This window comes from Nipponia nippon, unplaced genomic scaffold (assembly GCF_047370975.1).
Source record: "Nipponia nippon isolate SJK-2023a ecotype South Korea unplaced genomic scaffold, ASM4737097v1 scaffold_2, whole genome shotgun sequence".
In the NCBI taxonomy this organism is placed as follows: Eukaryota; Metazoa; Chordata; class Aves; order Pelecaniformes; family Threskiornithidae; genus Nipponia; species Nipponia nippon.
Window position 1 is genome coordinate 28884702 of NW_028262336.1, and position 25835 is coordinate 28910536.

General features: G+C 38.4%; 2 protein-coding genes across 12 annotated transcripts; one reads left to right on the forward strand and one right to left on the reverse strand.

Moving 5' to 3' along the window:
• Positions 1–14: 14 nt before the first annotated feature.
• Positions 15–4132, reverse strand: RWDD2B (RWD domain containing 2B). 5 transcript variants are annotated; one of them, XM_087755945.1, is made up of 5 exons: positions 4056–4132; positions 3504–3722; positions 3347–3414; positions 2271–2636; positions 15–1561 (listed from the first exon to the last, which is right to left on the reverse strand). In XM_087755945.1, the coding sequence occupies exons 2-5, from the start codon at positions 3708–3710 to the stop codon at positions 1324–1326; spliced, it is 879 nt and encodes a 292-aa protein (XP_087612071.1). In that variant the 5' UTR covers positions 3711–3722; positions 4056–4132; the 3' UTR covers positions 15–1323. The 5 variants fall into 5 exon arrangements, with proteins under 5 accessions (XP_087612071.1, XP_087612070.1, XP_087612073.1 ...); XM_087755944.1 differs by having other exon boundaries at positions 3983–4110; XM_087755947.1 differs by lacking the exon at positions 4056–4132 and adding an exon at positions 3917–4035 and having other exon boundaries at positions 3552–3722.
• Positions 3867–24858, forward strand: USP16 (ubiquitin specific peptidase 16). Of its 7 annotated transcripts, none has more exons than XM_087755939.1 (18): positions 3867–4010; positions 5991–6089; positions 8693–8871; positions 9534–9637; positions 12073–12176; positions 14023–14201; positions 15185–15277; positions 15953–16083; positions 16456–16543; positions 17430–17508; positions 18383–18474; positions 19295–19351; positions 20520–20687; positions 21307–21982; positions 22536–22630; positions 23861–23947; positions 24258–24414; positions 24529–24858. In XM_087755939.1, the coding sequence occupies exons 2-18, from the start codon at positions 6029–6031 to the stop codon at positions 24651–24653; spliced, it is 2475 nt and encodes an 824-aa protein (XP_087612065.1). In that variant the 5' UTR covers positions 3867–4010; positions 5991–6028; the 3' UTR covers positions 24654–24858. The 7 variants fall into 7 exon arrangements, with proteins under 7 accessions (XP_087612065.1, XP_087612066.1, XP_087612061.1 ...); XM_087755935.1 differs by having other exon boundaries at positions 3868–4010; positions 14020–14201; XM_087755936.1 differs by lacking the exon at positions 3867–4010 and adding an exon at positions 4182–4309 and having other exon boundaries at positions 14020–14201.
• Positions 24859–25835: the final 977 nt, after the last annotated feature.

A 25835-nucleotide genomic window follows, 5' to 3' on the forward strand; every position in this document is an offset into this window, starting at 1 on the left:
GGGCGGGGGGGGGGGGGGTGCCTCCTCGCAACGTGTCTGTAGCGAGCGAGCCGGTGCCGGCGGGAAAATGGCAAGCAGTTCTAGTAATCGCCAACGCGTTGTTGTGACACGTGACGATGTCATCTCGTTGAAATGGCCTTAAGCTTCGTATACCCATCAATGGATCTCAAAGGCGCGGAGGCTTCAAGTGTATCCCGGGTCCTTTATTAAGCTGTGGTCTTCTTGTACGCTTACAAGGACTGACGAGTCGGCAAAGCGTCAAATAGAGGCAAATCTGCGCTGGTCGAATGAAATCACCGCCAAGCATCGCTGCGAAAGGTGTCCCAGTCCGTGCCAGAGATCGGAACGTTAGGCATTCGATGGGATCCACGCAGAAATAATTAATCAACATCAGAAGCAACGAATGTCCGCTTTTTATGACATGTGCGTCATTTAGACACAGAATCCATAAGCAAAGAAACAAATCAGCGTTCATTTAGTCATTTTCATTGACACAACTTTGTTGAAACCAGGCTCAAAAACATCTGCAGCATAACGCGCTTCAAATTAGTGGACTGCAGACCTGGGGACTCAGCAGGGTAAGGATCGTTTTACTGTTTTGGAGGGTGCTGTAAGAGAGCCCGATCCTTGGCAAGCTTCTGCTTTTCCACGAGTAAACAGCCTCGACTCCTCAGCTACAGATGTCGTGGAGCCACTACAGTATCTGTCTTACCCGCACACACAGTTTCACCTATGGAAAATTCTTACGCCTCAGAGTAGGCATCCTAGCCCATCCTGTTTGCATGAAGAAGGCTTTTGTGAACTTCGTCCCTCCTTTTTTTTTTTTTTAATATAAAACATTAATCTCATGGCTTAATATGCTTTCAGGTAGAAAGTAGAAGAAAAGATTCTTACAAAAAAGTCTTCATGTAGTGTATGTAAACAGTAACAAATAATGTAAACATCACATTTCCTCTCCTGAGATATTCACACTTCATTTTTGTCCCTTCTTATTCATGTATACTTTCACCATAATTCCATCTATTCATTCATCTATAATTCTCTAACTGCCCAGTAGGTCATCAAACATATTTTCTTTCATTGTAATTAGATGTGTGCCCTAAATGTCCTTAAAACCAGAAAGTGTAATAAAGCATTCATTTAGTCATTTTCATTATTCAGGATTTCACTGAATATTCGTCTTCATTGAAAACTGGATTCATCATATAAACCACAAATCATTAATTCCCTCTCTGATCAACTGTTGCAGAACAGCTAAGGAATCTGTTACGAGGATTAACTTCCAAAGATCACAACTTGTGCCTGTGGTGATCTTTAACCCCTTCAATGCCCTTCAACCCCAAAGTACATTTGAAAAATGTCAGCACATCCTTTTTCTTCTAAAAAACGATATAGCTGCCCCAAATCCATATGATTTCCTCTGGCACCATGTGCATCAAAACATTTTTCTTCCAGAGTGGAGAACTTCCTTTGTTTCTGAATCTCAGCATGTCCTCCACCTTCCAAAGAAACATCTTCTCTGTGCCGAATGAGAATTCTTTTCCACGTTAATCTTCTTACTCTGAAAGCAATTGGAGAAATATGAATCTATAAAATAAAGGCTGTTTTAGAAAATACTATGAAATAGCTATTTTCACAGAAGTCAATAAATTCCATTTGTACATATATGTTGACAGAAATAATGGTTCCCTAGCTGGTCATAGAAACACTACTCACACGAAAACACTCCCATAAGCAGGAGCTTGTTTCTTTATATCTCCCCGGGATTCAAAAACCTTAATGTTATTCCTCACAAAATAATCGATGAAGATGTGGTTTCAATTTCAGTGTTCACTTCTGCCTTGCCTGTGCTAAGAATTCTCATATTCTCCTACCCTCTTAGCTGTTATAATCAAACGACGATGTTCATTTAGTCTGCATCACCCAGAAATATAAATGATGGGAGCAGAATAGAACACAAACGTAAAGCGATGTAACAGCATACGTATCTAACACGACTGGGGTACTGCAGTCCATCGCTATACAACTGAAATACAGAGGAAGGTAAAACAGAAATAAACGTGCACCGTGCAGTACTCGTAGCTTTGATTGCTGTAACCAACAGTACAGTGGATACTCAGACCTGTAAATACATTATGATAAACACAAATACTTTGCAGACTTTTATAGGTTGGAAGGCGGTTGGATTTCCCACCTTGTGGCCACATATACAACATGAAACATGTAATGTTCTAACTACTAATGGCATTTAAGCACAAAGAAAAACTAACCTTGACCAGAACTCTTCACAACTACTTTGTAGACCTTCTACACAAACAACACCTGGTTTCCCCGGCATGCAAAACCCTGACAGAGAGAGCTCCTTGGCCCAGTCAATAATATTCTTTCTTTTTTGCTTGTTGTAAATGTGATGACTATAGATCCACAATCGAGTGAATGTTATGTCTTCTGACTGCATGGCATTTGACGTTGTCACTGAGGAAGACGAAAGCTCTTTGTCAATGTAAGCAGCGGCGTGGTCTTTAACCCATTCCCTTGCACTCAACATGCAGGGCTCACCACTGCAGTTTTGCATCAAATACGTTTTTAGATCAGAGTTCAGGTGAATCTGCTGAGAGCGACTTAATAATGATGACCTAAAGAAAAAGAAAAATACAAATGCAGTTGTAACAGGCTTACAATTTAGCATGTTTTTCAAACAGTTTTACTTCAAGCTGCCAAAAAAAATAAGGCCATATTTAGATGGTATGCACTTGCTATTGATACTTAAGTCATATTAGCTATGAAAAGCTCTCAATTAGTATTTAACTGGTGTGCTAACTCTTGAGTTTGCATATAGTACTACCAATCTGTAAATTAAAATCAATAAAAAGGTACTTGAAAAGTAAGTATGGTGGCTGAACTAATTTCCTGTAATATGCAGGCTGCTGCTTTAAACATAAATGTTCCAATAAAAAATAACAGAAGCCTGGGAGTAACAGCATTTTGACAAGGGAAGAATAAGACCATTAACTAACTTTTCACTCCTTTAGTTAGTGTTAAGCCTTGTCAAAATGGACAACAGTCTCTCTTCTTGAGCATCAGACCTATGAACAGTATCTACATGTAGCCCCTCTGTACAGAAGACGGGACTCCTCCACGCTTTTCCCATTTTTCTCACTTATTTGCTGAGGACACCAAAGAAATCAAAACCCTGGAGATTTGTTTTTCTTCCACATTGTTGTCCATCTGGCTTAATGTGACAGTAAACCATCAAAAAGGGACTGCTTTTTCCTGTTGTAACTGTATTTATGTAGTACACCATGGCTTCTAAGTGCTTTTATTAGCTGTACTTTTAATGCCATACCTCACAGTAATTTCTGGTAGAACAGTTGGATATTTAAGTGGTAAGGCACAGGCCATAGAGAATTCCACCTAAAAAAAAAAAAAAATGAGCAGATGTTCAGTTCACGTAAGCCCTAAAATCCCACAAAATAAAAATTAAAAAAGGGTGGTTACGATACCATAGAGGCATTAGAGACCTCTGGTTTTACATTCAGTATAAACTGAACTTTTGAAGACGGCATCTCTGCAGACTCATTTTCAACATAGTGCTTTAGTTCTGCTACAGCCAGCTGGTCAGTCACGGTGAACTCTTCCTCGTAAGGAAACATGCTGGCGAGTAAGTCTAATTCCGAAATTTGTACCTCGGCCTCTTCTCGGTTAGTCATGTCTGCTGTTTCCTAAGCAAGGAAGAAATTAGAAAAGAAAAACAGGGCTTGGGACCAAGCTCATCAACCACCTCCACGTAAACGGGTGAGGTGCCCGCGCATGCGCGGACACGGCCCCGGCCCCCTCACCGCCCCCCCCCCCCCCGCCCCGTGTCCTCACGGCCCCACAATGCAGCGCGCCGGAAGCGCGCATGGCAGCCGCTGACCGTCGCCCAACAGCCCGGGGATGAGGTGAAGTTGCCGAGCTGCCCCGAGACGGAGCCATGCGCTACCAAGTCGTTCGCCCCGCGGCATCGGCAGGTGAGGGACGGAAGCCCCGCCCCGGTCCTGCCGTCGGGCTCCTACCACCGCGGCCGCCCTCCTTCCCCGAGCCGCGGGACTCGCTCCTCCGGCGCTCCGCAACCTCCGCTCCGGCCGGGAGAGTCGGCTTTCCCTATTGGCTGCGGCGCCTGTCAGTGAAGGCGCGGGAGGCGGGCGCGGACCAATCGGAAGCAGGCGGGGCGTTGCAGCGGCGTGGGGTTCGCGGCGGCGGGGCGAGTGTGCGCGGCGGGGCCGCGGCACACGTGGGCGGCCCGGCCCGGCTCAACCCGCGGGACGGGGTGAGTGGGGCGGCCCGGGGGGCGGCGGGGGGACGGGACGGGACAGGCGCCCAGCCGAGCGCCCAGTCCCCGGGCGCACCTGCTCCCCACCGCTGCCCTCGGGAGGGGGAGTGTCGGCTCCCCGCTGGCGACAGGCGCCCGGCGGGGAGCCTCTGGGGCCCGGCCTGCGGCCCGGAGCAGGCGCCCGCCGCGCCCCGGTGGTTTCCCCGGCGTGTGCCTCTGTGGGCGTTTTTCCCGGGTCTCTGTCCGACGCAGGTGCAGTTTTGGCCGTTTGCAGACCGCTCTTTTTTTCTGGGGGAAAAAACAAACAAACAAACAAACAAACAAAAAAAAAAAACAAAAAACCCCAAACCCCCAAAAACGTCGTTTTATCGCTTTAGCTTTTCGTCGTGTGGGCTGTTGGGTGGAAAAGGCTGGTGAAGAGCCTGTCAGGCGAGTCTGGCCAAACACAGCGAGGGTTAAATTAACAGCTACAGGTGTTGGCGCTGTCCCGCCTTCCTGGCGGGAGCAAGGTCAATTCGGAAAGGATTTTAACGATTTAGTTGTTCATATAGGATCAAACGTTGTAGCTTTTTTGCCGAAAAGTGTGCCATAGAGGGAGTTTGTTGGATGAACTGGCATTTCTTTTTCTGAACAAACTGGATGCTCCGTTGCAAAAGTTGATAGTTGTACTCCTGATGAAGTGGCTGCCTACCTGTCATTTAACAACGGGGTCGTCTGTCCTGAAAGCATGCTTCGGAAAGGTTTTTCATACAAAAAGTCCTCACTGGGATCATGCCTAAACTCTTCAGAGGCTTAGTTTCTCTCTTATTCTCTTGGGCTGGCTTCGTGTTTCGGCTGTGACAGCTCCAAGCAGGCAGTTGTCCTCTGTGGCTGGTGTGCTGCTGGGTACGAGCTAAGAAATGGTTTTGAGAGGATGGATCTTACCCGTCAGATTTAGTGGTGTGCTAGTAATGTGTTTACGTGAAGGGTGGACAGCAGGGTTAGGCCAACCCTAGAAGTTAAAAATGTCCTACCATATGTGCAGTAGCCAACTTTTTGAAGGCAAGCACTTGGCTTAGGACTCTGTAGTGGTAGATCACCCTTGTCTAGAAGGGTTTATGGGCATACCAAATAGCAGACCCCATCTGAATTATTTGCTCAATATGTTGGGAAGACGATGATAAATCTCCCCCAATGAAGAAATTGAAAAATCAGAACTCCCATTGTCTATATATTTTCAAACATGTTAGAGTATTTGCCTGTGTCAGACTTCATCAAAAGTACAAGAAATTGGCGGTAAAGCCAACGGAAAGATTGTAATTGCAAAAAACTTGAAGATTTAATTGGGACAAACCCAATTCTTTTTCCTAAAATCCCTGTGTTATTAGTTAAAGTACAAGTCCTAAAGGCTTATAGGATTTTTGATACTAAAGTTTCCCATCATGTTCTTTTGTGCAATGCTTTTTATTTAAGGTTTTAAATCATTTAGTTTTTATAATTCACACTGTGATCTTGCCTCTACAACAGTTACAATTTTTTCATGTTAAAGTATAATCAATTTGTTTTCTTTTGAAAATGTCAAATTGAAACAAGTTAATTCACCTCAAGGGGGCATCTTGGCCATAGAAATAGTTTATTGTTTAGCAATGAACAAGTAAAACCAAAACCTAGTTTCTAATTTACTGTTTCTCTTTGCTAGGTCACTGTTCCATGTAAGAAAAATTACAGACTGCAAATATGGGAAAGAAACGGATCAAAGGCAAAACTGCACCGTCTGATGACTCTCTGGATACGCTGGGTGTGTTTCCTCAGAGAAGTCTGTGGTCCTAATGTTTGTTTTAACCTCAAAGAGGGCTTGAAAACTCATTAATATTAGAAGACCTTTACACTAGTCACTGGCTTTGAAGTCTCATTTACCAAGTGTGGGTTTGTATAATTGAAACTGAGGTCTACCAAGAAACATTAGTGTTGCTACTTTTCTAACTATGCTAGAAAATAATAATCCTGTCTTGAAAACCAGGATTATTTTCTGGTTTTCAGGAAACTCAGAGACACTGTTCTTTACTGGTACACAGATTGTATTGAATTGTGTAAAGTTCCTCAGAATATGACGGGTTTGTAGAGTGCGCTGCTAAGCTTGTCACAATACGTTGAAGTAGCATTTTCCTAATGAAGATTTTGTTGCAGAAGATTCTCACTTCAGCAAAAAAGATTGTGAGTAAAATATTTCTGTGAAACCATTTCTCTTTACACTAGCAACTAACTTAGTACTGGCCCTGGACAGCTCAGCTGTCTAGTCATAGTGTTTTTTCATTTAAACCTTTCTCTTCCTTGCCTTCTGTTCCTTTAGAGAAAATCCCAAATTGTTAATGTTATCCTTCTACCTGGATCTCACCCTTCTGTTGAAATTTTATTTGTTACTTTGTTTACCCTGGTTATTCTAGTTCTTGGTTTTGCTCGTGCTGTGTGGCATTCTCTTCTACCATCTTGTCTATAAGGTCACAGATTGTGTCTTGCCCTTTTTTTTTGTTGATCCCAACTGGGGAAACAAGTTGAGCCATGCTAATTTAGCTGGGAGAGAGAGCACTTACAGTTTTAGCCAAGAGGCTCAGTGTGATGGCCTGTTTATTTTAAATTCAAGTCTACTCTGCTTTTGTTTCCTGGTTGTCCTGGTCTTGTGGTAGCTTCTGTCTCCTATGGCTTTTTAGCTTCTTTTGTCCCTTTTTTTTTTTCCCTCCCCTCTGGAGTCAAGATCAATGTCTGCTATGACTGTGCCTCATTTTTTTTCAGCAAAAAAAATTCAGTTATGGTGCAATTGCTGATGGCATCTCACTTCTTTGGCTAAAAATAGGCTAGGTTACCCTGACAAAGTCCTGTAAAGCCACAGATGTAGGCTAAGACTGATCATTGTGAATAATTCCACTGTATAGTAGTGGCCAATATACAAAAGGTTTGTTTAAAAAACACAGTTTTTAAGTGGTAGATGAAGCTTGTGTTTTTTAAAAAGGCTTAAAGAATGCATCTAAACATCTGTAATCGGTTCATATTGGCTAGCATTTGTACTGTGGTAAAATCCTATAATCTTGGACAGAAACAGAACTGTAGGTACAAAACTTTTCACGAGTTTCAGCTCATGCCAAGAAAAGTTTGCTATCTCGAGGCTGTAATCTTGCATATGGTCCTCAACAAAGATAGATTGAGAGCTGTTATGCTATCTGAGCAATAAAAATACCTCTGTAGCAAAGGACTTAAGACAGTTGAATTTTGTAAACGGCTATGTAATTCTTCTCAATAATAGTCTCATAAAAATGTGATTTTTTTTTTTAACGTATTAAGTACATACAGCATTTTTCCTTTAGCATGTTTTTGTTTACTCTGCTTTTTGACTTTCGAGGTAACTCTTTGTGCTGTTGGATATTTGACTCTGTATTTCCAAATTTAAACGTGTAACTGCAAATAGTGAAGAATTGTAGGCTAATGATGCTAAATGTCTTAAAACCTACACTGTAAAAAAAACAAAACAAAACAAAACAAAACAAAAAAAACAGAATAAAAAGGAAATTAAAATATGTTCCTCATTTTTCATTTGGAAGAACTTGAATCAGTTTCCATATACATTGTCTGTCAATTGCAATTTCTCTGTACGTGACTTGGGCTTACAGACAGCTTCTCTTCACGCAAGTGACAGTGTAACCAACAACCTTAAAAATTAAACAAAAAGGAAATAAGATAATTAAACTCCTGATAGTAGCTGTTAGCGTCAGGTGCCTGTTCTCGGTATAACCATTCTTAGCAGAGTTTGGTTAAATAGATGGAGTTCACACCAGGCCCAGAAGGTGTAGCTCCAAGTAGGGTGTAGTGCTGTAGTTCGAAGTGACAATGGTATAGGTAGAATGACTCTGCCATTCTTTTTTTTACTATAGTCTGCATAATTTCACTGAGGCAGCTCAGCTGGAAGTATAACCTCCATAATCTCCACTTTTATAGGCCAGCCAGGTGCTGCTTTGGTGACTGGGAACTGTGGCAGTGGGCTGTGGCTGCTCCCTGGGAGGTGTGGGAATCATAACGCCACAATAATAGAAGCCCACAGCCTGGCACAGTAGGTAGGTCTGTACCCAAAGGTTTTGTCAACTCCTCTGACTAGATGTAGATTTGAGTGATGCTTTTTTTTTTTTTTTTTTTTTTTGGTAACGCAGTAGTTTAGGATGAAGCAACAATATCCCCTGTTTGTGAATGGGGGTCACAAAGGGTTTCTTTCTGATACGTCTGCTAAGTTGTCAATGTTTCTTCAACTCTAGAAAGGCTATCCTAGCTTCTGGATTGCTGTCTGTGTCTTTGAAGCCTAGAAACATTTGCATTTGTTATGATACCTACATCCTTCTTGTGCTTTTTATTTTGTAGAACCTGTGTGCAAGCATATTCGTAAAGGACTGGAACAAGGTCATCTGAAAAAGGCACTGCTGAACGTGGAATGGCATGTTTGTCAGGACTGCAAGGCGGACAACAAGACACAAGAGAAATCTGAGGAGGAGACTGATGAAAGCCCTTCCATATGGTTATGTCTAAAATGTGGCCATAGGGTATATCTTGTTTTGTTGTTAGTTAATCTTAATATCTTTCAGTGCCTCATAATATAGTGGAACAAGGGAGCTTCTAATTAAACTCTTATATTCTCTCTTTTTTTTTTTATTTTAAATGTGGTGCTACATAAATGATTTGATATACTTTAGTGTGATGAAAAATGTCTGCTCTGAATTGAAAATGAGATACTTAAAAGCGTGGCACAAAGGCATTTAGCAGACTTAAGGCTAAAACACCATCTTGAGGACTTTCCTATAAAGTCCAAATTATTTTGCTAAGAAAATAAAAATTTTTGTTAATGCTCCTAACTTGTGATTTTTTACAATAAGATCTTGTGCTAACTTTAGTTTATTAAACTTAGAATTATGCATGCTGAAGAGGTTTTGGGTTTTGTTCTGTTTCCTTCTTCGAGCTGTTCAAACTGGAATTTGTAAATTAGATGTTTGGTTCCTGAGCAACTCGATAGTTGTTCTTCACCCAGTAAGTTACTTCTCTCTCTGCAGAAATAAGTGTCTTGAAATAGAGACCCGTCTGGTCATCCTAATTAGTTTAACATAATTAATCAGTTTTCATTTTAATCCTTTGTTTATACTCTGACTTTATGTATGTTTCATTGATAGTCAACTGGATTTTGTGACACTTCTGGTTATCAACATTATAGGGCTGTGGCAGAAATTCTCAAGAACAGCATGCTTTAAAGCATTATACAACGCCGAGATCAGATCCCCATTGTTTGGTTCTCAGTTTGGACAACTGGAGTGTGTGGTGAGTTTGTCAGGCAACAGTTATAAGACATAGCTAGAGGGCAACAGAGGCTGGGATATAATTTGTGTTTTCTTTTCTTTATGATTTCTAGGACTTAACTCTAGAAATTTATAAAGCATTTCCACACACAGAATTCCCAGCAGTCTTTGCTGAGATTTGCTGAATAAATTCTAAAATTTGTAACTAGAAAACTTTCATAATTGAAGTTGAAATTGACCAACTAGTAAATTCTGTTGACTTCATATTTTACTGCTTTTACTTGGTCATAATACTGATGTGTAGAAACATGTGTTGTTATGTAGCTCTAAATCTTAACTTTCAGCCTTGGGAGAAACTACTTTCTGATGCACAGTTAGTGACAAACTTACTCACTTTTTATTTTCCCAATAAATATGACTTCTTAATACCATATGTATAGTTAAGAAGCAGAACTGTAGAATTAAAAGATGCTACTGGATCAATCAATACAAATTCCATCTCTCTGATAGTATTTCCTTCTCAAAAGGAATTCTTCTGAAAGGAATATTCTTAAAAGGAATAGCACGTTACTGTATAAGGGGGAATCTTAATTTTCCAAACTGTACCATACAGAAATACCGTGCCTTACATAAAGAGTTTTCAGTTTGCTCTATAACCTTTTTTAAACTTACTATTTGTCATTATGGTAATTTTAGATAACATCTCTTTACTTGGTCATATTTAGCACTCTTATATGCAATGATCAGAATTTTTATTGAACTCTAGAATGGAAATGGACATTAATAACATACATTACTAATGAACTAGCGAACTGATTTTTGTCAATTTAAATAAGTTTTAAAACTGTTATTTTAAAGGGCTTTATTTTCTCTGCTGTAAAACTTCTGTAGTTTTTAACAAAATACTTGTGAATGAGGTAAAGTTGTCTAAGCAAGATATTTTGCTTCCTTCTAGAATTTCTTGGTTATACAAACTTGCACAAGAAATTATACAGAGATTGATATATTGGGTATAAATTATTGTTATAACTCAAACCCACAATAGAGAGCTGTATTTCACAGTGGACTTAGTACATAAAAGCAAAAGCCAAAAGCTTTTTTGATCAGAGTTTATTAATGCTGTGAATGTCTCTCTATACTGTGCATGCATATGTGGTTGAAATTGGACTTGAACAGTACCTGTAATTGGTTAAAAGAAAAGGTTTTGAACATGGAGAGAAAGAGGAGAGTTCTAGTAATTCATTAAGTTCTGCTCTTCTGGGGTTACAACAAGTGTTACTGTATGTATTTTCAGTACTGGTATGACTTACCAGTTGGATCTACTTAATGTTTTTGCCCCACTGGTCAAATAGCCATTGTTGAAAAAAATACTCTCCAATCCCTTGATTCCTTCAAGGCTTTGATCAAAATTTTTGATGGATGAAAAGTTATGATGTTAAAAATTGCCCATGGAAGTAACTCTCATTTGTTATTCCAGGAGTGAGAATGCCTATTTTTATAATTAACCAAACAGACAATAAATACACACTCGGGGATCCAAAGGCTGAGCCAGCTTTTTCAATGAGACATGAAGAAATGTGAAAATTGCAGCTAATTCCAGGGATGCTAGAGATTTAGGGAAGCACTTTGCTGCAGACTTCTACTGCTTTTAGTATCAGAAAATAGAGTCTGATTTATGGTAATCCTGAAATCTGCTAAATGCATTTGTGCCTAAGAACTGTAATTGGTATGTTTCAAAGTGCAGAAGTATTTGCATTCCCTTCAATACCTTTTGTCACCTCTTCAAAGAGCTGATTGGGCAGAACTACGAAATCGGTACATACAACTCTCCTTCAGCTGTATGTGTTCTGGCAGAATTTTACTCTTACTTGAGCTTTTGTCACTGCAGCTTCTCTCACAATTTTGTTTAAAACAGATTAGTGGCCTAACCAAAGACTTCTTTGCTCATAAAGAGACAAATAGATTTATATCCACAACGGAAGAGCAAATAAAAGCGTGCAGGACTAATGGAGGACACTGATTTGATCCTTATCCAATTTAAATATAATGAAGTACTTGCTTGGCTAGAATACTCAGAATATTTTTACATGCCATAACATTCTTAAGTCCTTTCCTTTAGGGCCTGATATCTTAGTTTCTTGATTTTGGCAAAATTTTCCCTGCATTTATTTTTCTTGCAGACTAGGTTTCTAAGCAGATATTTTAAGGGTCTAATTTATATTTGTAAATTGCAACCTCCGGTCACTGAAATAATTTAGTAAAGATAATTTTTAACCTTTTTATTTTCTTGATCAGAAATTGATTGAACTGTTCCTAAGACTTCTAAATCTTAAAATAGATCTCGTAATTTTATAGCTTCGTGTAATGAACTGCATCAAACAAATAAATAGTTTAGGATTTTTAAACAATAGCAAAAAAATAGGATTAATTGTTTTTCTTTTGGGGGGGCGGAGACAGGTGCTACATATGTGATAATGAAGTCCTATATAATACTTCAACCCGATTGGGTCAGACTGTGGATTATGTTAGAAAACAAGTTTGTACTGACTCATCACGTACAGGTAAGTAATGATTATGTACATACAGTAAATCAGAAAGTCCCTTAAATGTAGGAGACAGTACTGTAAATCAAGAATGTACACTAAATTAGATTTAACTTTTCAAGCACCTTTTGGTAAAATAAAAAGCTAATTTCCTTTTTTTTTTTTTTTTTTTTCCTTTGTCAGAATTCTGATAGCATAAGTAACATCCTAGTCCATGGACCTAATTGGACCAGGATTTTTCTCAGTATCCCCTAAACTTTTACAGACCAGAAATATAGGAATAGAAGGAAACAAATGCAATTTTACTGTGGCTTTTTTTTTTAAATATGATGTTTGATTGTTCTGTGAGTAAGGAATTGACTTTCAGTACTTAGAAGTGCTGTGTTTATTCATCAGTACTGCTCAGTCTGTCTTGAGATCTGAAGGAAAATTGTCATTGCTTAAGGATAATTTGATCTGATTTTTTTGAAAGTATTTTTGTAGGTATTTGTCAATGTATCAGCTGGAATGACTAAGTCTCCAGCTGTTGCAGCGCATTTCCTAATGGAAGGAGTATACAAGAGGATTTGTCTGCTGGGTCTGTACATTTAGTGTAGGTAGCTGCAGTGCATTCAGAACTCTCTAAAACTGTGTGTTCAGCCTGCAGTCTATCTGCAAACGTGGGTATTTAAAACACTCCAGTTTGTACAATGGCAAAACTGTTTTTGTACAAGGCGTTTCCACTAGAAAACTTGGAAGACTTTGCATATCAAAATAAATGCTATAACTCATGACTATCAAAAATTCCAATGCTGTCCTACGCTTGGGTGAAATCATACTCAGAAAGTAACTCACAACCATCCAGCAGTGCCAGGTGGCTGTCTCTGAGTATTTGTTCAGGAGGCAGCTGAGATTTTCCCACAAGGACCAGAATCTTTGAGTGGTTTTGGTCAGTCTTCCCAGACACGTAATTTCTCTACGTCTAATATTTGAACTTCACATTGGTTGCCAGAATTTTCTTCTCAGGTTTGAACTGGAAAACGGATGAATATCTGGGTGCAGTTGTCTGTTTCAGGTGTTCCATCTGTTCTTGTCCATCCATCTGTTTCTTGTATTGCCTGGTTTCCATGCTTTCTCTGAGCTGGCATTACTTTAAAGTTAATCTTGGCTCGCAGCCCTATTTATCAGAAACCTTATCGATAGTAGACTGCCAAACTGGCAGAACCAGTGTGGGTGTTATTCTGAAAATTACCTGTAATTCCCTTATTGTTTTATTAAACAGGTCATTGAAATTTTGAGCTATACGCCAAAGTAATTTTTGGGAAAATATCTTTAATGTGTCTTGAAAAATATAAACCTTCCAGTTCCATCTCTTCAGGTTCATGAAATGAACATGAGAATGCTTTGACAGTGGGAGGCCTGTGCATTTCATTTCAGACAATATGCCATGTCAAAAGGGATATTATCTCAGATGCCATCTTGATGGATGTGTATAAAGCCCTAACATAGGTGATTTTGCAACAGGAATGAAATTTCAGATAACACATGTAGAGTTCGAGAGATTGTTGGCATGAATGGCTTGTAGGCCAAGTGGCATGTTTAAATTGTCTACTGATCTGAAATGGCATTTCAGGTTTTTTTTTTATTTTTTTGTTGTTGTTGTTTGGTTGTTTGGTTTGGTCTCGTTTGTTTCTTTTTTTAACTCCTGTTACCTAAACAGTTTAAGAACCTAAAACAGTAGTGTTATGTTTATATAATTACTGAATTAATTATCATATATTTAAGTTTTAAACAGTGTAGATTGCTGCTGCCTGTAATAACATTTTCCTAGCCCATTCTCTGTTACTTGGTTAATATGTGATATGGTTTTTTATTATTTCAGTAGAAAAACAACAAGAGAACAAAGAATTTGGAAATAAAAAAGTAGAAAAAGACAGCAAAAATGAGCAAGAAAAAGAAGTCTCGCTTAAAGAAGAGAATTCGCATTCAAGTACTAACTTGGAAGTGACTGTGAAAGGACTTAGTAACTTGGGGAATACATGTTTCTTCAATGCAGTGATGCAGGTATGGTAGTTACTGCTGCTTTTAAAAAAAATTTGAATTGCAAGAGAGAAAAAAAAAAACCACAACCAACAACCCACAACAACCTCATCCCCAGTATTGTACAATGACACGATTAGAATGTGTTTTTTATCTACCAAGAATGATGGGTTCATTCTAAAAACAGTGCGTTGGCCCAGAGAAATACAAAGAAATGGAGCTGCAGGTTCAGACTTGCTCTAAGGAAAGTTATAACAAACTGCCCTGTCTGTGAGGGACAGCATCTTTCACTGATATAGATTAAGCATGCCAACTTCCCAGTTTAGTAAAAAAAAAAAAAAAAAAAAAATAGTCTGGCACATCACCCTTGCTGACCTTGTAGAATACAAGAGGTTAATACCCAAAGACCATGGGTGTTTACTGAAACAAAAATGTCTTTCTCAGCAACAGGAAATCAAATAAAAGTAAATACTAACAGGATGAGCATATTGTATTGCCATCTTGTGTGTCTTGCTCAGCTAAGAAGTGTTTGAATAGAATAAACTTGCTCTTTCATGCAACCTTGTGCTCTTTGTCTCTTTTACTCAAACAAAATTCCCACTGTACTTGCAGGTTTTAATAAAAGTTTGATTTTTTTTTTTTTTTAAAACATGTTTTAAACCAAGCAAATATGCACACTGCATTTTACCTTTTGATTTTAGAAACAGACACTGGTAAATAGACTGTCAAAAGATCAGTCTGTAGAAGAACAGTACATTTAGGGTTTCTGCAATCTAAAGTAATATGTGGAGAGGACACTTGGAAGTCTCATTAGCTGTACGGAATGTACCTTTAACTGTTAAACACTGTTAGAATTTCCAGAGTGGTAGTTACCACTCTAGTTCTGTGCTTGAGAAAAATAAATTGCTGCTAATCTGGTTGCTACAAATTCCACGACCAGTGGAACTCTGTTGCCCTTCCTCTTGTTCCCCAGTTACCAATCTTTTTCTTCCTTTTATGTTCTACAGAATTTATCACAAACTCCAGTCCTGAGGGAGCTGCTTAAAGAAGCTAAAATGCCTGGTGCAACAGTTAAAATTGAGTCACCCGAGTTATCCATGGTATATATGCTTTTACCTCCACAGTGTTTCTCCCCACCCTTCCAATCTGTTAAAGAAACAAGCAATATTCATCTCTGGATTTTAAAGCTGGTTCAGCTAAATACTAACAAGATTAAGCTGTAAAATCAGTGGGAACTTCACTATTGACTTCCATAAAGCTGCTTCTGAAGTCAGCAGAGGTCTCTCATTCAAAGTGAAAGAGCAGTGATTCAATACTCTGGAGTGCTTGCATTGTGATTAAGTTACTTAAAGGATGAAAGTGCGTAACTTTTGCTATAGTGTCACTTGTCTAAATGCAAAATAGGAAACTAGAGGATGTCCGCAGCGCTAACTTAAATAACACACCTGTCATTACAGTTAGGGATTTGGATGGGAAAGAAGGGTTGTGCATTTTAAGAAATTGTATTTTTTTCCTAATAAAAGCAAGAAATCCGGAGTTGCAACTCAGCAATAAATAATTAATGATTCTTAGCCTAGTGTTTTGGTATCATCTCATGAGAAACCATGTGTTGATTGTTTTTGTCAGATTAACTTACTGCCATTTTGGAATTTTGTGTATTCTATTTTGTAATAATGTTTTCAAGATCTGAAGTGTTTAGATAAGGAAAAACTTACTCCAGAAGAATCTGTCACGAAATTAAGGCAAAACAATTTTGTTGCTTTTGTTTAAAACAGGAACCTCAGCTGATAAAACTAGATCAGCCAGGTCCTTTGACATTAGCCATGTATCAGTTCCTGACAGAAATGCAAGAGACAAAAAAAGGGGTGGTCACTCCTAAGGAACTTTTTGCTCAGGTTTGTAAAAAGTGAGTATCTGTACAATTGCACGTCATAGTGAGTATGAAAAGTTTGTTAGTTGTTTAAAAAGAAGGTCAGTTTTCTCCCTTTTATTCCTTCAGCTCACATCACAGCGTATAAAATTTGTATAATACATACAGGTTTTGAAAGAAGAGGATAAAGTGCAAAATATAAATGAGTAGAAGTAAAAGGAAAGATATTCAGTGACATATTCTGATTAGCTAGCTTCATATTTTTAGAAAATGCCTTACGTAGACACTTGTTGCTTTTATATACATACGTGCTTGAGACTTTTGTCCTCTTGTGTCTGGTATGAATTGTTTTTACTTTGTCTATCTCCAAGTTCAGTTAAACTTTACAATTATCGTTTTATTTAACAGAGCAATACGATTTAAAGGTTATCAGCAGCAAGACAGTCATGAATTGCTTCGTTACTTACTGGATGGAATGAGAGCAGAAGAAATCCAAGTGAGTGCTAAATTTCATACTCGTGCATACCTTTCTTCTTCATACCCCAGACCAAGACTTTCTCCTGTGCTGACAGGCGAAAGAACGTTCTTTTGGAGATAAGTCAACCTCTGTAGAGTGGTTTGTGCTGCCCATAGCACTTACTTGAAGCAGATTAGCAGCAAAGCTGTATAACTGGGCAGCCTCTAAGCAGTGGAGTTATGAAGGAGCAGCCACGGGTATTACTGTTTTCATTTAACAAAACAATTCAAAGAAAGAAGTAAGTTTGTGGCCTATATCTCTTACATATATTGCACACATTATCTAGGTTTCTAAGGTAATGATAATTTCTGCCTTTCTGGAAAGCAGTGTACTGGTTATTCTCTATGCTCTTCTAATAAAATCAAGTAGAAAGGTTCAGTTTTGCGTGCTCTAAAGGTCTTTGGTTAATTCAACACTTCTAATATAAATGTCTGTTGTCCTTCAGAAATAGATTGACTTGTCCAAAACTTCTGCAGAAAAAGTGGGTTTGGAGTATGTGTAGTCACCCTAAAGAATGTCCTTTTGTCTTAATTTCTGAAATGCCTGGAAATTCACTTGTGGAAATTCCATGATTTTTTTTTTTTTTTTGCCAGTTTTAATTTGTGAAAGTATTTCATTCTTAGTATGTAAGAAAATCAGTCTAATTGCAACATTATGGTTGCAGTCTTGTTTCTTGGTTGATAATGTGTTTTAATATCTACAGGAACTATTTTGTGTCTCTGCAGGTAGTTGTGTTATTTGTATTGATTTTCTTAATTGGTGATGATTAAACTTTTTCCTCCATCTGAAACATTTCGTAAAATGAACTATTTAACTGAATTAGTTTAGGAAATTTTACAGTGTGTATTTGTTTTGAAAATTTCAGCAAGTAAGTGTTGGAATACTGAAGGCGCTGACTGACTCTAACAAACAAAATGAAGAAGAACTTAAAAAGAAAATTAAAGGTAAAATAGATGTTACTGATGTTGTGATAATTTAAAATCTTCTGTTTCATTGAAGTGCACAAAGTAACGCTAATAGTATCAACTAAAAGATACATGTTTAATTGCTCAACTTTATGTCATCTCTTGAATATGTGTGTATCTAGAATATAAGGCTCAATAGTGTTAGTCTGTTTAAATGCCTTACTGAACTTGGTGGTGTTTCCTTCTTAACAGTGTGAGAGAGAGTTGATTCCATAGACATTAAAATATGTTTAGGTAGTATTTAATATTTAAATATTGTGTAAGAAATTAAAATATTAGCACATGAATGTAATGATTTATTCAGTCCTAATAGTCCATTGTTACTTAACAGTGGTATAAAAAAAACCCAAACGGTGAACAGAAGAGTTTTCAAACTTTTTGACATGACTTAGGTTAGAAGATGAAGAGCAAGTTTAAATTCAGACTGTGTGCTACACTGAAAATATAACTTGAGGAATTTGGTTTTGTTTGTAGGGCACCTATACAGACAAAAGTTGGTGCTTGTTTTTTTTAGGTTCAGACAGTTGTTTGAGTTAAATCCTGAGAGAAAACAGGAACTCTTACTGGGATGCAGTACTTCTGAGAAAATAGGGAAAGTTTGAGTTGAGAAAGTGGTAAAGGTGAAATGTAAATGTAAAAAATGTTAAAAAAAAAATGTAAAAATACATGAAAGGATCTTAATTTAAGAATCTTGCTGTACTTCCTGAGGAAATTAGAACAGGCTAACATGTTCCATCATACATCTTGCATACTGTATTCTCTTTTTTTGTATTTGATATGCCATAACTAAATTGGTTGCTAGTATATTATATGTAATATTATTAACTTTATTATATACCTTGTCAATTCTCAGAATATGAAAAGAAAAAGGGAATACGAAGTTTTGTAGATCGAATCTTTGGCGGAGAATTAACCAGTACAATTATGTGTGAAGAATGCAGAACTGTAAGTAAACTGCTTGCTTTGAATAGCCTAGAGTATAATTTTATGTAATCTGCAGGAGAACCCCAAAGTAATTATATGTAGAAATAAGTGAATTGGAGAGGTTTGCTTCAGTTAATACAGTTCTAAGAGTTGAGTTGACTAGCTGCATGCTTTTCAAAGAGGGGCATGCTTTGGCTGGAGTCTTTCTTCCCTTATGTTACGAAGCTAATCTTTCAGTCCCTTTCAAAAGACTTCCAGAAAAAGAGGTCGGCAACAGCAAGCTGCCTCTGCCAGAAGAATTCGCTCTCGGATTCCTGGTAAACACCTTCCAGTGGTACAAATTGTAGAGTGAATGAATTGTTCTGCTACCAGCAGTATGCTGCCAGGGGCCCTTTCCTTTTCATCAGATGATTAGGTCTCTCCCTTTCCCACACTGGAACGACTGTGGGATTGCCAGGAGGACAGTTAAGCAAGAAGGCACTATTGGGATAGTGCATCCTGAGAATGAAGTAATACAGGGTATTGGTGAGTGGGCTAGGTGAACGTCACGACAGATTGCAGATACCAATCTCATAGGCCCCAAGTTGGGTCCTCACATTCTAGGCCACTAGAAAAATGAAATTTGTAAAAGTATTTCTTGCTTATTTCTGTGGTAATATGACTGCTAGATTTTGGTCATGGATAGCTGTTTGTGAAGGTAGATAAGCTGTGTTTTATGTTTATATGCACAAGTGAAAGCATGCATTGAATGCGAACAAGGCTACATACAAATAAGCCTATTGACAGCAACCCAGCCACTTCCAAACAGAATTAAATTGGGCTCTTAAATATTCATTTAAAGGTATCCTTGGTCCATGAGCCTTTCCTTGATTTGTCACTTCCTGTGCTAGATGATCAGGTAAGAAATTGTACATGCTTGCTTTTTGGCTTAGTTTTTGTTTGCTGATATGAAAACACCTTCGTTATATAATCATTAGGGAATGAATTTATGCATCTTTCTAAATGCTTCTTTTGAAAGTTAAAATTATAAATTTGCCCAGAAAGACAGAGAATAAGATCTTCATGAGAGTTGTTCTTGTAAGTTGCAGCTCATAAATTGACTCTGGAAAATCACTGATAGTCTGTTGGTGATCTTGCTGCTTTGCCAGTCAGTGTTTCTGATGTAGAGATTGGCTTAGGGAACAATCTAGTATGTTCCAATGTTGTCTCACTATTGTAGCAGACTGAGTTGCAAAGAACAATGTTTCCCAATTCATCTTCACGGTTGTAAAACTGAACTAAATTGCATGACAGTGATGGGTGCCTAGTGGGTGCTTGAATGCTTTGGTGGTTTGGGTTTTTTTTTTACTTTTTTTGTCCATTTTTCTGCACTGAGTCCAAGAATACTTCTCATAATATTCAGGTTACTGAACAAAGTTAAGAAACGTTGGTAGGATAGTACGTGAATACTTATTTGATCAATACTGATTTATTTGATCGATCTCTAGACACTCAAAATACTTGATTTGCTTTGTGTTTCATGCTGATAATCTGTATATGTAATATTTCAGATTTGTTATGTAGCACTGCTCACACAAAAGCTAATGAGTAAATATTGAAATGAAACCCCCTCAGCCAAAGGGGTCACATGTCTTCTGCAACAAACAAATTTAATTTTAACAGAAGCAAACAAATTCTGTGGCAGGCAGTTCAACTGAAAATGTCTCTGCTTGTGTAAAATGTTACTTTTCAGTGAATTTAATGAGATTTACATCTGTTAGAGCCCAAGGTAATGTTGCCCCTTTACAGGTTCAGAATTTGGCCCTTGATAGTCTTACTTTTTCATAGTTTCATTCTGCAAGTCATTGTTTCACATGGACTCCCTCTGGAGCGAGGCACCCCTTTTGTTAACATTAGGGTGGCATAAATGAGTTAGTTGTATGTTATAGTCACTAAAATGTTGTATCGTGAGCTGAAAACTCAGATAACATCTCATCCCTACAGTTTTCTTTGGAATACTATTTTTGTTATTCAGGACAGTAACATATCTACTTCTGTGGTTGTTTTGTGGATTTTTCTTTTTATAGAAAGTAAAAATCACAAATGAGAGAAACGTTAAAAAAAAACAAGAAAAGGAATCTGAAGATGAAGAGGATAAAATCAATGACTGTTATCTTAAGCAGAGAGATGAGCCCCCTGGTACAAGTAAGCACCTTCAGAAAAAAGCAAAGAAACAGGCCAAAAAACAAGCCAAGGTTGGTTTTGATAAGTGTTTCCCTTTTATTAATGAAGTGCTTGCAACTTCTGGTAAAACAACTTCTCTTTGCTTCCTCGGTTTCGATGGAGGAGGAGGAGACAGCTTAGAATTTCTCCTTGCTCAAATGCACAACTGAAAAGACCAGTTGTATCTACGTCTTTGCTATTAAGAAGTTAACGTGTTCTGTTAAGAGGTGCTGTGCTAGGAATAAGCTAATATCCAGAGGAATGTGGAATTTATGTTGCCTATCTGAAGTAGCATTAATTTGTGTCGGGCAGCTGTGCTCCAGTCATTGATTGCCAGAATATTCACAAAACTTCAGCATACAGACATAAGAAAGGATCGGGAAGATATAAAGGGAATCATTAGTTGTATTTTGAAGATACTGTGTAACAAGGAGCAGTGGGAACTATATCTGAGTGAGGATAAACTCAGTATTGGTCGAATTGATCATGTCTGATCATTAAATCGTAGATTATTACCTCCCTTCCCACCCTTTGCAGCTATGCCATGCTACAAAAATTTTGGTAAAGAAATGGTAAGGAATGCTAAATATAATTTAAACTTGCTCTGGGTTTTTTTTTGTATTCTTACATACTATGTATTCCAATTTGCAGAGCCAGCGCCGCCAGCAAAAACTTCAAGGAAAGGTGCTTCACTTGACGGATATCTGTGCAACTGAACAGTCGGAAAAAGATGTCGAGTATAACCAAGAATCAGAGGCAGAAATTAACTCTGAAACTCCTGATATGAAGCAAGAAGAGGAATCATCAAATGATTGCAAAGATCACTGCTTAACTCAAAAAGACTTGAGTATACAGGGAAACAGTACAGAAGTTCAGAGCCTGCATGAAAATACAGGAAAGCCAGAACAAGAGCGTGTAGAAAATGAGTCTCTCGTGGATCTCCCTATGGAACGCTTAGATTCTCCTATAAAGTTTGTCAATGGCCTTGACAACCTATCTTTGAAAGATAAGGACGATGAAAATGAAGATGAGGAGGAAGAGCTTGCTACCAGCTTTTCAAAACTACACTTGGGTGCCAGTGCTGAATCTGATATGAGTATCTTAGATGACCTTGAAACTGTTCCCGTCAAGATGGGTGAAGTATTGACTGAAGATCCAGAAACAGCTTTTTGTACTCTTGCAAACAGGGAAGATCTGAACCCGGAAGAAGGTTCAATCTATCACTGTTTATATCAATTTACCCGTAATGAAAAACTTACTGAGACCAATAAACTACTCTGTGACGTATGTACGCAAAGACATTATGGACCAAAGAAGAACATAAAAAGTATGACAAATTTTCGTTTAAAAGAAAACTTTAAATATGTCCCTTTCTGCTGCTTGGGTGGGTAAGGGGGGGAATGTCCCTAAAGTGGTATTTGCATAACTTTAAGTTGGATAAGTTGAACTAGTGTTCAGTGGGTAGGTTGTGAGAACCTCTGTCACACAGATTAATACAAGTGAGTTCTTAATTGAGCCGGAACAGTAGGCTCACAAGCTTGGGTACAGAATACTGCAGGACTGAAAAAGAACAGTGAGCAAAGAAGAGTGCGTTTGGGTTTGAGGGGAGGGAAATGGCATTTCAATCTAAAAATTCATTACGTGGATGAATGTAGGGAGTAGCTATTTAGCATCTGACTTTTCTTTCCTCAAATGTGAAAGTTCTGCTCTGACAGTCATAGGGAAATCACGTTGGTGTTTGCTCAAAAGGCCAATAAAAGCCGCGTGCAATTTCTGATTATGAGAGTTGTAGAGAATGAGCAAGAAACACTGAAAATAAAGAAATTCTTGCTGTAACATGTGTTTAGATGTTAATCATTGATGGTTTTTCTTTTCTGCAGGTGAAAAGAAGCATGTTTATACTAATGCCAAAAAGCAGATGCTAATCTCTCTTGCTCCTCCAATTTTAACTCTTCACTTAAAGAGGTTTCAACAGGTAAGTAGCAGGCTGATATTACAAAAATGTGTAGGTATGCAGTATCAGTTTAGTATGTATAAATGCACATAGTACTAGCTTAACTTGAAGCTAATGTTAGCATATTTTCATTTCCTGTAAGACTGTTTTGTTTTAGGTTTTTTCCCAAGGTTTGGAAGGCATTGGTGTGCAGCATTGGTTTTTGTGGTCTTTGAGGACTTGGGGGGTGTTTTCCTGAAAGAATATTCCATTAGTTACCTGGAAAACACTGTTTTGTGAGCTTATTTGCAATATATTCCCTCACTATTGTTATTGCTTACTGTATTAAGCAGTATCTTAGCATTGTTTCCTGCTACTACAGAAATTCATGGTCTCTTATGTTTCAGAACAGATAGAATAGGATCCCATACTAAATGAATGTAACAAATAGGTTAGTAGAATTGGAAAAGAGAGGATTCCGAGCCTTACTGAGGGAAGGAGGAAAAAAAGAAAAAGGATGAATGGAAAGCAATGCAACTTAAGTCCTATTTATAGACACTGACGTGAAATGGCTTACTTTTTTTCCAAGTTGTAGGAAAATTTTTAATTTAGGGCTTTAGCTTTTCAAGAAAGAAAGAGGAAAGGAATGGGGATGGGAGACAGTATTGCATCTTCTAAATTTAAAGCTGTTCCGTATTCTGGTCAAAATACTTGAAAAATCAGGGAGGTGACTTTAAGTAGATGAAAAGCAATTCCACAGAGAAAATGGACACATGTAGCCTATTCCAAGAGACTGTAACATGATTAAGGAAATAACATTTGTCATCTTCTCATTTTGTTTTTCCAGTTTGATACTGGAAGATTATTTAAATAAGGTGGGAGTAGAAGTTACATCAGTTTTGACGATGTAAAATTAGATCCTCAGGCATACTACAGTATCTGAGAAGCAAGAGATGTCCTCGTAGTTACATAAGTAGATTAGAGCTGATTCTTTTTCCACTTTTGCTACCATTAAGTTACCGTAAGAGTGAGCTGAAGAGTCGTCGTAACTTGTGCTCCAGTGCAGCATGTGGAGGCAAGGAGGTAGTGCTGGAAAACCTTGGGCATTGGAGGGAAAAAAAAAAAAAAAAAGATGCTTTTCCCCAATTTTGTGTAGTGTAAAACTAATTTTGTATTGTTGAAACTTTAACCTGAAACATTTAGTAACTAAGCATGGCTTTAATATCCCACATTTTAACATTATGGGGTTTTCCTCTGCTTTGTCTGTTTAAGGCTGGATTTAACCTACGGAAGGTTAACAGGCATATCAAGTTTCCAGAAGTGATAGACTTGGCTCCTTTCTGTACAGTTAAATGCAAAGTAAGTGGGAAAACAGTCAGATTCTCCTTTCCCATGTGCTTTCTAATGTGCTTTCACAATTAAGCTGCTTAGCAGAATCTTTGTAGAACGCTTGTCAAGCTTCAGTTATTTTGTGTGATAATACAGGATAACTTAGGAAGTACAACTTGTGCTTGAGTCAGTGTGCTTCCACTGATCATGGCTGTAGTGCTTGCATGAATCCATAATGACCAACTTCCCGTTCGTCAGCAAACAAAAAATGAAGCGTTTTCTAGCCTTGTTTAAAACCCAGTAGCTGGCTGACATCATACCTAAACTTTTGCTTCCATAGAACGTGGCTGAAGGGAATACAAAAGTACTGTACTCTCTTTATGGAGTTGTTGAACATAGTGGAACAATGAGGTCTGGGCACTACACTGCTTATGCGAAAATGAGAAGTATGAACAACCATCTCTCCGATCTTGTCCTTCGAGGACAATCTCCTCAAGGTAAATAATTAGAAATATTTTACAAATTATTCCTTGCTGCAGAACAGTAACAGGGTTGATTGATTGCTTCAATTCTTTGCAATAACTTTTAGTCCTAAATTCTTCCTATGGCAGCTTTAGAAACTGAACCAGTAAAAGGACAGTGGTTCCACATCAGCGATACCCACGTACAAGCTGTGCCCACATCGAAAGTGCTGAGCTCGCAAGCCTATCTCCTGTTCTATGAGCGACTGCTGTAACTCATCTGAGAAGCCGCCTTGTATGCATAGCCATCTTCAAGTGGTCTGAAAGAAGGCAGAGACTTGCAAATCATGTTGTTAAGTGTTGGAGCTACTGTATACAACTGCAGGAATATACTTTATGCTTCTTAGACACACTGACAAATGGTTAACTTATACTTTTCCAGTGTTTTCACTACTTTTAAATAAAACTTTTTTTCAGAATTAGAGCTTTGAGCTTCTATTGAGTAATTTGGGAGTTGGCACAGACAAGCAACTGCTACTTTTAGTTTTCTGCAAGTGCTATACATCTTAGTCAGCAACCCTTTCACTTTACAGGGACCGGTTATAATTTTGAACTACAGTTATCTCGGCTATCATCTGTTCCGTGTGTATTTTAGGACTGGGTTCCAAGCATAAGAAGCTGTTTCTTCCTACACATCTTAGAGCTGGGACAAATTCAGCATCAGCTCTTTTTCCACTGTTGGTTTATGTCCAATAGAGGAGCCCTCAGTTTGTAAACTCTCTAGGAATTCTTTTGCATGGGAACCTTACGCTGGTGTTTTGGTAAGGCTGAGAGCCCAGATCTCTCTCCTCTTTGCTACGGGCACTCCGGCTTAGGCTTTCTACACCAGAGGGGTAAGAAAACTAGTCTTGCCGTGACTGGTAACTTGGAAGTTCTCTTCTCCCCAGGCTAGGCTTCACTGTGGGTTTCACATAAATAAAATCTTGGCTCCTCTGTGCTAGAGCAGCAGCTGCTTACATTCAGTGCATTTTTCACAACAACCTTACTAAGAAAATGGGCAGTCTTACGTATTCTTATTACCCCTACAGTCAGCAGCAGCACTTGTGCAGCTGACTAGATCAGTATGCCAATCCTTCCGAAAACTTGCTGAGTTTATTTTTCAGCCACACCAGCAACTGACTATAAAGTGAGCATTAGTGTAGCTGTTGTATGGCAGCCTTATTTAGGCATAAGAGGATCGTTCCAGACTTGATTTAGCCTTCCACTCCCTTCTGGCTGTGAAATGGAGTAGCACTGGCAAGAGCAATAAAAGGATTAATTATTGAAGTGGCTTGTGTTTCAAGTGCAGTTCTCCTTTCAAGCTACTCTGAGACATATAAGCTGTTTACTTTCCAAGAAGAATCTTAACAGGGGGCTTCAGCTGAAAGATTCCAGCGCTCTGCATCACGCTAGCTATT